This window comes from Thamnophis sirtalis, unplaced genomic scaffold (assembly GCF_051295495.1).
Source record: "Thamnophis sirtalis isolate CommonGarterSnake01/CBP01778 unplaced genomic scaffold, rThaSir2_p1.2 scaffold_5, whole genome shotgun sequence".
Taxonomy (NCBI): domain Eukaryota; kingdom Metazoa; phylum Chordata; class Lepidosauria; order Squamata; family Natricidae; genus Thamnophis; species Thamnophis sirtalis.
The window spans coordinates 15159870-15171136 of NW_028261385.1; the positions used below are offsets into that span (position 1 = coordinate 15159870).

Below are 11267 nucleotides of genomic sequence, written 5' to 3' on the forward strand. Positions count from 1 at the left end.
CTCTGGGGCATTTCTTTTGGCCAGCAACCAGAAGTAAATGCCTGATTAGCTAAATGCACACCAGGTTAACACACCGTCACAAGAAAGGTTGTAAAATCAGTCACAGTGACCCGGGTAACCACTTAACTAGCACAATTTAACAACCCTAAGTTCAAGTTCAATTACGGTCATAAATCAAGGACTTGTGATACCTTTAATCCTTTATATCAGGAATTGGCAACCTGAGGAAATTGCATGAAGCGCCTGCCCTCTTTTTTTGGCCTCTGAAGCTTCCTCTGACCATAACTGCTGGAAAACCAGCTGAATGACTCCCTGCCACCTTGAGATTGGAAATGCCACAAACTGACAATCCCAAAGGTGCTTTTTCAGGAGGCAACTGGACTTTCTTGGTTTGCTTGTTTTTCCCGTTGAAGATGTTTCACTTCTCATCTTCTGAGAAAGCACCTTTGGGACAACCATGACCTGGATGACAGAGAATCTCTACAGATCTTTAGCTATGTACTTTGGGATGAACACTCTTTGAATGGTGGGGGAGTAGGAATGGATTTCCAGAGGGAAAATTGCAGACTATAGGAAACAGGAGCACTACTCAGGTGATCCTGAGGACACAGGTATACCTCCAAGGGTTTCAAAGACCTTCTAAAAGGATGCAGAGGAGCAGAAATATACTGTATTTTTCGGAGTATAAGACGCACCTTTTTTCCTTAAAAAGAGGGTGAAAATCTGGGTGTGTCTTATACACTGAATACAGCATTTCTGGCCTCCCAGAACCGTGCCCCCTTCACCAAAGTGGCTGTGCATAGCCTTTAAGGAGGCTTCCAGAGTGCTGCTGCGAGCTGGGGAGGGCACAAATGAGCGAAAAATGGGCTGTTTTTTTGCTCGTTTCCCCCCCTCCAGCCCCCAGGAGCACTCTACAAGCCCCCTAAAGGCTGTGCATGCCCTTTTTCTGACAAAAAATGGGCCCATTTTCATGAAAAACAAGAACGTTTTTGGGAGGTCTGCAAAGTGCAAAACCTTTTTTTTTTTTAAATTTGCCTCTTCAAAATCTTGGTGCGTATTAATACTCCGAAAAATATGGTAAATCCTTCCATTCCCCACCATCCAGTCAAAGCTGAAGCTTTTTGGATCAGAATCAAAAGTCTTCAAAAGAAAAAAACAAAAGTCCCGTTCAAAACTCCTGAAAAAGCACCTTTGGGACAATCATGACTTGGATGACTAAAAATCTCTACAAACTGACAATATCCTTTTCTCCAAACATGGAGGGAAGGGGCTGGAAAAGGGAGGGGGGGAAACAAAAATCTATTTTGCATCCCTCCCCCCCAAATGTTGAGTGAAGTTCTCAACCCTGAAAAACCTTGCCTATCTCTTATTGACATTAAACCAAACGTGGGCCTGCTGTGTATTGAGGACAAGCTTCCTTGCACCCTCTGGCCGGGTTTTTATGTCGTCGTTTGTGTTAACATCTTTAATCCACTCTTGCAATCGGTCACAAAGTTCATCAGGGTCATGGGCATAACGGAATTGATCACCGAAGGCAGTAGAAAGCCTCCCAAATCCACCTGGATGATCATCATAAGTTTGGTGTGTTCTGGGTTCCTGAAAAGAGAAGAATGGGGTTTTATCAATAAGTTCTGAGGAGCATTCCCGCCCCACCTTCTCTGAATCCGGTGTGGATCGATGGCTTTCAACCTCTGCTAAGTGCAGGAATCTCTTTGACCCTTTCCTGCTTCTCTTCCCCAGAAGGCAATCGATATATTCTGCTGGCTGCCTCCCTCCAAAGTTCCCCACCTAACCCAGGGATGTCAAACTCAAGGCCCGTGGGCCAAATCCGGCCTGCGGGGTGCTTAAATCCAGCTCGTGGTGCCGGCCTGGAAATATCAACGGACCGGCCTGCGGTGCCTCTGGTGGCTAAATTGGGCAGGATGCAGCGCCCAGTGCCTCATTTTCACCCTCCATGGCTTCCTGCAGCACTGTACTAGCCAAAAACGGGACCAAAAACGGCCAACAGAGTGCTGCTGGAGGCCCTGGAGCATGAAAACAAGGTGCAGAGGAGACGGGCGTGGACCCCCATGCCCCGTTTTGGCTGGCAGGGTGCCGCAAGAGGCATCCGTGTCCCCCCTCCCACTGCCCCACGGAAAACTACAATGTTGTTCCAGCCCTCGAAGAAATCCAGTTTGACGCCCCTGACCTAACTCATCTGATCATTGTTTAATCTTGGCTTGCAATACTCAAATAAACTTCGGGTTTGTAAATCTCTGCTTCCTCCAACAAACTCTTTCAAGATGAGTGTAGAAAGAGTTTCATGCACACATTCAGGTAATAACATCAAGCCATCATCTGACGCTTCTGGGAAATGAGTAGAGTCAGGTTCATTTACAATGCTTCCAGCTTTCAGGTTAAATTAGGGATGGGGAACGTTTTTTCCCTCGGGTGCCAAAATTGTTTGTGCACGAGTAATTACGTGCACCCACGCACCCACACTCATAATTCAATCCACGCATGCCCGCCCCTCTGCACATGCATGCAGGCGTGACCACCCCCTTTTGGGCCTAGCAGGCTGTGGCACGCGCTCCATAGGTTCGCCATCACGGGGTTAAATGTTTTCCCAGGAATAAGAGTTTTTTTGCAATTCAGCAGCTCAAAATCCTTACTCTGGTAGAGGAAGACAGGCGTAGCCGGAAGAGAAAGTCGTGCCCCGAATATAATCTGGAGTTGGAGGTAAATCAGGATAAACCACACTGCTGGCTATAAGAAAGAAGAAAGCAAAGGTTGAAATCTTTTTAAACAGCCAAGTTGTCTGAATCCGAAAGCCATCCAAATATGAAATCAGATTTTATTAAACCACAGACCATGCTGATCATTGAAGAAGAAAGAAAAGGTGTTTATGTATCCAAACACGGACTTTGGGCCTGGTTTATTTTGGGGAAGTCTGACACCATCAAGAATTGTAGGAGCTTCTAAGCAAACTTGCTAAGAAAATTATTAGCCAGCACAATACACCTGACTGGAATGGGACAACTTGCCATAGCCAACTTGCCACAACCAATTCACCAAGGGACAAAACGCCACAAGACAACTCACTGTAGAACAATTCAACTCAATTATTCAAAATAATGAAACATTATTTTAATTTTTGTCATTCCCATTTTGTCCTTCCTTTGGCATCCTTTCTTTAATGATTCCATTAAATAAATTCCATTGGTATATGATCTTGCCCCATAGCGAGTTGGCCGTAATGAGTTATTGTGGAGTCCACCTGATGGTCCCTCTGATAAACTGACATAAAAGAGAGGGTGATGACATGGTCTAAATCAGGGGTGTCGAACCTTGGCAACCTTAAGACGTGGCTGGCTGGGGAATTCTGGAAGTAGAAGTCTACAAGTCTTGAAGTTGCCAAGGTTGGATGGCTCTGGTCTGTGGTAGATGAAATCTTATACACCATGAGTCCTCAGAAACTATCTTCTGAATAAATGGACCAGATTAAAAGAATTGACTTAAAGAATTAAAGAATTTCACAGTTTAGAAAGGGGTTTCTCCACCTTAACACAACTTCAAGATGTGTGGACTTTAATTTCCAGAATTCTAGGAATTGATGTCCATATATCTTAAAAGTTGCTGAGGTTGAAAAACACTGCTTTAGACTCTTGAAAGACTGGGGAAATGAAGCTGTTCCATAAGACTTAGGGTACCCAGTTTATCACTTAAAGCACCATCAATCTCACCAAAGTAATAAAAAACAGCAAAATTGGAGGACTTGCCAAAACTGCAGTCCACCAGCAGGACATAGAGATAAGTTTGAAGGAACATTGTTTTACTGGGACAAAGGAATTAGTAGTTTGTTAGGTGCAAACTATCAGGACCAAACTATTTAAGTTGCAATCAAAAAGATGTATAGCTCAAGCTTATACGTAAAAATTGAGTCAACTACTGTTCAGTGCTATATTGGGAGTAGATAAGGGTCAACAGAATTCAAGAGGGAATTGACTTCAACCATTTATGGGAACGTAACAATTCTAGGCTGATGACTTGCTTAATTCTGCCCCCCAGTTCTGGCTGTTGTTCTCCTGCAGTTGTTTAACTAATTGCATAGACCTTTCTTTCCTGAATATTTGTGTCTGCGCACACACACACACATTTATTCCTTAATCACCATAATTTTTATCTTCTCTCTGTAAACAATTACTTACAGTTTGTTGTCATTAAATTTTCATCATAGGTTTTTAAGTGCAGCATATATACAAAATCTCTTGGCGAAACCATTCCAAAGCCGTAACTGTGGGTAATACTGCGATAAATAAAGGTGTCCTGTGATTTAATTTTAAAAGAAGTCCACAAATGAAAATGCTGCCTAGTGAATTAAAACAGGTAAGCTGTCAGCTTAGAAAAAAAGTATAAATCAAATTATGCAATTTTTTAGCCTGAGATATTTTTTATTACGCATCAGTGGACCTTATTTAAAAACTAGGTTTGTAAAGTCATTTTAATGTATGAACTACCAATGAGTGGCTTAAATACTCTTCACTCCAATTCTTCACTGAACAAATTAAGGCACTACATATAATTGACACAGAACAAATATTCTTCATGTACCCATAAAGAATATGACCTGCTGTTAATTTACACATAGAATAACAGAGTTGGAAGGATCTTGAAGGTCTTCTAGTCCAACCCCCTGCTTAGGTAGGAAACCCTACACCACTTCAGACAAATGGATATCCCACATTTTTAAAACTTCCAGTGTTGGAGTATTCACAACTTCTGGAGGCAAGTTGTTCCATTGGTTAATTGTTCTGTCAGGAAACTTTTCCTTAGTTCTCTAAGTTGCTTCTCTCCTTGACTAGTTTCCACCCATTGCTTCTTGCCCTACCATCAGGTACTTTGGAGAATAGTTTGACTCCCTCTTCTTTGTGGCAATCCCTGAGATATTGGAACATTGCTATCATACCCAGTTCCTGCAACCGTTCTTCATATGTTTTAGCCTCCAGTCCCCTAATCATCTTTGTTGTTCTTCTCTGCACTCTTTCTAGAGTCTCAACATCTTTTTTACATTGTGGCGATCAAAACTGGATGCAGTATTCCAAGTGTGTCCTTACCAAGGCATCATAAAGTGGTATTAATACTTCATGTGATCTTGATTCTATCCCTCTATATACAACCTAGAACTGTGTTGGCTTTTTGGAAGCTGCTGCACACTGCTGGGTCATATTTAAATGGTTGTCCACTAGAACTCCAAGATCCCTCTCACAGTTATTACTATTGAGCAAGGTACCACCTATACTGTACCTGTGCATTTTGTTTTTCTTGCCTAAATGTAAACCTAGGCAAACTGTCTCTTTTCATATCTGTGGAGATTCTCAATCTTCATGAAAAGAAAAAAATATGTAAAAGGAAAAAGGCAAGAGCTGAGGTCAAGCTGAGCTAGTTGCTGCCTCACCCTGGATGACTCTGCTTAACTGTTTAAAAAATCCTCTACAAAAGCGCCCTCTATTATGAGGCAGGAGAATTGTGTGCCTCATCTAGTCTGACTTTAGGCATTTTATGATCACTCGAGCAGAGTTAAGCAAGGGTTAAAAGCCTAAAAATTCCTGATGTAGGTGAGGCACACAGTTCTCCTGCCTATACTAGAGTGCGCTTGTTTGGGTGGGGCTTCTTCAGAGGACCCGAGGCAAGAGCAGAGTTGAAATCCACTCTGAAACAGCTGGAAAAGGTATGTGTGGGTCGGAGGGAGGGGAAGGAATTCAAACTTCATCCTCCTGGTGTGGGGCTTTGGGCAAAGGCTGGAGGGAAGGACCCTGGCTTGCTTGTGCTCTCCCTCCCCAACTGTAGTTTGATTGCAGGAAGAGCCAAGTTGCCTTTTCAAACCTGTAATCAGTGAAGCTGGGCTGGATCCTTCCGGGGCTGGGGGAATGTATGTGTGCTCCAGTATGGCTCTTTGACTGGCTTCCTGCCTCCTCCTGTGGTCTCCTCGCTGGTGCTCTCCCTCCAATCCAACTTTGTGTGGGTGTGGTGTGTGTGTGTGTGTGTGTGTTTGAGAGAGAGTGAGTGAGGGAAGGGGGTAGGAGAGATAGTCCAATCCAACTTCTGTGTGTGTGTGAGAGAGAGAGGGGGGGGAGAGAGTGAGGAAGGAAGAAAGGGAAGGGAGAAGAAAAAGAAAGAAGGAAACTTCTTTCGCAAAGGAGAAAAACAAATGCTGTCGCTTTAAATCGGAAATGAGCATGCCTGGCTGTGGAATTCTGGGAGTTGAAGTCCACAAGTCTAAAAAAATTTGAAACCCATCACTGTGTCAGTGCCTCACCAGCCATAAACCTCACTGTACGTCACTGCCAAGCATTGAGTGCCAGAAGTTTCGCTATCTGTATCAGAGATGGAGAACTCTGCCCCTTTAAGGCAGGGCCACCAAGAGGATTATTAAGTGCTGGAACAAGACTATTAGGGCTCCTTCTCCTACACATGGACCCATAAATCAACAATGTCCTAATTGTACATTTACAATGTACAGCGTTTTTGAGTTCCAGATGACCTTTCATAGCTGTTCAGAAACTGACATGAAATATAAAATGTATTCACAAACGAAATGAAACTAAGCTTGCAAACTTAAATAAATAATGAAATTAAAATTCAATAAATTACGTAACTGTTCACTGAGTTTCAGATTAATAAATGTTATGCCAAACAAGGCTGCAAGGTGGTTTTGCTGTACACACATAGAATATGAAGTATACGTCTAATATTGTTTTTCTTTTTTAAAAATTAGTTTTGTAAAAAAAAAAATTAAAAATGTTCCCATTCATGGGCCCCCTTTGAGCTCCATGGCAGTGGTGGGATTCAAATAATTTAACAACTGGTTCTCTGCCCTAATGACCAGAGGGCAGAGAACCAGTTGGGTAGGCGGAGCTGGGTCGATCATGTGACCGTGTGGGCGTGGCCAACTCAACGTCCCTCAGGTTGATGGGTGCTTCGCCTTAGCTGTTAGAGTGTAATAAGGGTTAACCGAAGAGGCAATTTCTGTAAGCAGGGCAATAAAGATGAGGCTAGAAACAACACCAGAATGTTTCCTTTCTGCCTTCCTAACAGGATTAGCCCTGTAAAGTGGAAAAAAACAAAGTGAGATTTCTTCCAACAACTGGTTCTCTGAACTGCTTAGAAAGTTACCAACCGGTTCTCCCGAATAGGTGCGAACTGGCTGAATCCTACCACTGCTCCATGGGCTCCAGAACAATGTACCGGCTGCACACCCCCTCTCCTCAAGCCTGCTTTTAGGACTTCTGGACTTCAACTCCCAGAATTCCTGAGCCAGCCTTGCTGGCTCAGGAATTCTGGGAGTTGAAAGCTACAAGTCATATATAAATAAATATAAATATAAATAAAATAAACATAAACATAAACACATAAACAAGTCATAGAAGCTATAGTTCCCCACCTCTAATTTATATCCTCAAATAACACCCCAAAGCCAGCTCATTATTATCCTGCGTTTCAGTTCCCCTAGAAACAGCTAACCAATGGGGAAAAAAACCTTTCATAATTTGCTAAATGCTAAATAGCAGCTGCTCATCCTTATCTCACTGAATCACCTCGTCAATGCAGTCCACCAAGGTATAGGACTGCAACGATTTGTCCCACTTGCCGCGATACTCAGGCAGGTAAAGAAAAGGGAATAATTTGTCAGGGGGGATCTCCAGCGACACTTCAGCCCGGTATCTGGAAACAAATATTTCAGTGTTAATTGAACAAGAGCAGGATTGCCAATGCAGCTCTGGGGAAAGGTCTTTCTAAATTCTCTAGGGATACATTGTCTGGGGTGGGGCGGGGAGTGTTTTGGGGGATATTGTATGCCCCCTTTTGTTAAAGAGAGTTGCTGAAGTGTTGGGTGCAGGGGTGGGCTTCCAAAATTTTAGCAACGGGTTCTCTGCCCGGTTGCTGGGTGGGCGTGGCCATGGTGGGTGTGGCCTACTCAGCCTCCTGCACCATGGTGGGGGCAGGGCTTTTTGCCCTCCCTGGGCTCCAGAGGCTTTGCAACATACCATATTTTTCGGAGTATAAGATGCACCGGAATATAAGATGCACCAAGGTTTTGAAGAGGCAATTTTTAATAAAAAAAGCTTTTTGCACTGTAGGCCTCCCAAAAACGGCCCCGTTTTTCGCGAAAATGGAACTCTTTTTTTTAAAGGCATGCATAGTCTTTAGGAGGCTTGTAGAGTGCTCCTGGGGGGTGGGAGGGCCCCAAAACGAGCAAAAAAACCAGCCCATTTTTCCCAGAAAGGGGCCCATTTTTTGTCAATAAAGGGGCATGCATAGGAGGCTTTAGGAGGCTTACAGAATGCTCCGGAGGGCTGGGCGGGGGGAATTGAGCAAAAAACCAACCTTTTTGTCACTCATTTCTGCCCTCCCCAGCCCGCAGGAGCACTCTGAAAACCTCCTACAGGCTCTGCACAGCCATTTTTGCAAAGGGGGTGGGGTTTCGGGAGGCCAAAAATGCTGTATTCAGTGTATAAGACGCACCCAGATTTTCACCCTCTTTTTTGAGGGAAAAGGGTGCGTCTTATACGCTGAAAAATACGGTACTCCCAAAATGGAGAAGGAGCGGGCTATGCAGGATCATAGTGGTATGTCTACGTGGATATTAGATTTAAACAGACTCTGCTTATTGTCTCTTTTCATATTTATGGAGATTCTCAATCTTCCTGGTCACGGTTGTCCCAAAGGTGCTTTTTTTCTAGAGGCAACTGGACTTTCTTTTTTTTTCTTTGAAGATGTTTCACTTCTCATCCAAGAAGCTTCTTCAGCTCTGACTGGATGGTGGGGAATGGAAGGATTCATACACCTTGCAGACAGCTGGTCATTTGCATTTTTTTAGAGAGTTGTTGAGGCCACTTGGAGGTTTATCTGTGTCCTCAGGGTCACCTGAGTGATGGAAACGGGTTTGGAGCATTCTTGGCGGCAGGATGATTTCTGCCCTGTGTCCCTTCACTGTTGGAGACAGGTACAAGGTTGTTGGGGACGAGTCTGTGTTGCCTGAATCTAAAACTGAAGGGCAAATGGGTCCTGTAGTCTGCAATTTTTCTGGAAATCCGTTCATACTCCCACACCATTCAAAGGGTGTTCATCCCAAAGTGCATAGCTAAAAGACTATAGAGATTGTCAGTCCTCCAGATCACGGTTATCCCAAGGGTGCTTTTTTCAAGAGGCACCTGAAAAAGCATCTTTGAAACCACCATGACCTGGAGGACTAAGAATCTCCATGGGGTATTAAGAACTGTCATAAATTTGGGGCTCAATTGTGGTCATAAGTCAGGGAGCACTGCATTTCTCCGAAAATAAGACAGGGTCTTATTTTCTTTTGGCCCCCAAAATAAGCGCTTGGCCTTATTTTTGGGGAGTTCTTATTATTTTTGAGGTGCAGGAGGCGGTGAGCGTGGTCCCCTCATGGCTGCCGCTGTGTTGCATGTCGTTGGGCCTGCTACTTTTTTTGCAGGGGCCATTAGCGTGACAGAATGGGCGCAGTGGCTAGGGTTGCGGGAGTGGCCATTAGGTATGGGCATATGGGGTGTGGAGGTGAGTTGCTGCCAGTTTGACCCGGTTCGGCCGAACCGATAGTGAAATTCAGGCCTGGGTCACAGAACCAGGAGCAACCCAGGCCTGCCATGCCCTCGAACTTGTCCCCTCATTGCCGCTTGGCCGCCGCCATTTTGGATTTTAGTGACTGCGCATGCGCAGTTCCCTGTAAATTGTTCTGCAGAAAAATGTACATTGAACAGTGCATGTGTGCGCAGTGTGCCTCCAGCACATGCGCATGTTGTGTGCAGATTGCCAGCAGCAACCCACCCCTGGTGGCGTGCATGGGGCACTTTCCCCCTTCCCTTTCCCCCCCTCTGGCCTCGCCTCCCCATCTTTTATTGTTTGCGTAGCAAGCAACCAGAGGAAATGGCGGGGACTGGCTGCACATGCATTTAAATATTTTCAGGGAAGGCTTATTTGGGGGGGGGGCAGACTTATTTTAGCGCATGAGCTCAAAAGCCTGATTGGGCTTATTATCCGGGGAGGTCTTATTCTCGGGAAAACAAGGTACCTGTACTTAGCTTCATGAGATATTTGACTCCTCGGCTGACGAAGATGTCAAACCACGGCCCCTCCCTTTGATTCATACAAGTAGTATCCCATTATACTATGTCTGTTTATTAATGCAGTTCATAAATAGCTGTGCTCAGAATGGAAAAAGACTCTTTCAAAGAATCCCACTTGTTGATGCTGCTTTTCCCAGCTCTGGTGGGTAACCAAATGCAATGAAAGCAAAAGTGATACTTACAGGAGTCCTGGAAATTCTGGTGAAGGTTTGGCAATGACATTCATATATTTCTCAAATAGAGAAGAAAAGGAACAGGCATTAACCATTCTGTTTTTCTGCAATATCCCTATAATTTCAACTGCATAAAGTACTGTTTTATTCCTACTAGCAAAGCTATGTACTCTGTAAGGAAACTTATTCCTAAATAAATATGCTGAATTTGCTGAGCCGAGGTGGTGCAGTGGTTAGAGTGCAGCACTGCAGGCTACTTCAGCTGACTGCAGTTCAGCAGTTCAGCAGTTCAAATCTCACTGGCTCAGGGTTGACTCAGCCTTCCATCCTTCCGAGGTGGGTAAAATGAGGACCCGGATTGTTGGGGGCAATATGCTGAGTCTGTAAACCACTTAGAGAGGGCTGAAAGCCCTATGAAGCAGTATATAAGTCTAACTGCTATTGAATAAAAAGAACCAGTAGCATTTCAAAAAATATGAATTCCAACTCCAGGTGCCTCTGGTTTTAATTGCCCATAATTTATTGAACAAAGCTTTCTGTATTTTCTTGTAAATAGCTAACTCCTGCCTAGGAGTCTCTATAGAGATTCTCAGTCATCCAGATCATGGTCGTCCCAAAGGAGCTTTTTCAAAAAAGCAAGTGGACTTGGTTTTTCCTTGAAGATGCTTCACTTCTCGTACTAGCAGCTTCTTCAGTTCTGGAGAACTGAAGAAACTTCTTGGAGGAGAAGCAAAATGTCTTCAAGGAAAAACAAAGTCCAGTTGTCTTTTGAAAAAACACAATTGGGGCATCCTGCCTAGGACGGTATCTCTGTGCTCTAACATCTTCTTGTTTAATTTATTTATTTATTTGTCAAGCATGTATAAGATAACAGATATAAGCTTAAACATGATTATGAATACATGAAATGGATACTAATAGATGGGGACATTAGGACAGGGATGGTAAGGACAGTGCGCTTATGCACGCC

At 44.0% G+C, this 11267-nt stretch overlaps 1 protein-coding gene across 2 annotated transcripts in view; it reads right to left on the minus strand.

The window, feature by feature from the left end:
- Positions 1-1423: 1423 nt before the first annotated feature.
- STARD6 (StAR related lipid transfer domain containing 6) overlaps positions 1424-11267 on the minus strand; it is a 13236-nt gene continuing 3392 nt past the window's right edge. For both annotated transcript variants that reach the window (XM_087717070.1, XM_087717071.1), the window contains exons 3-7: positions 10307-10356; positions 7575-7701; positions 4188-4305; positions 2652-2745; positions 1424-1596 (exon numbers count right to left, since the gene is read on the minus strand). In XM_087717070.1, the coding sequence (XP_087573196.1) occupies positions 1440-1596; positions 2652-2745; positions 4188-4305; positions 7575-7701; positions 10307-10356 (546 nt within the window). In that variant the 3' untranslated portion in view covers positions 1424-1439. The remainder of the gene's footprint in view (positions 1597-2651; positions 2746-4187; positions 4306-7574; positions 7702-10306; positions 10357-11267) is intronic.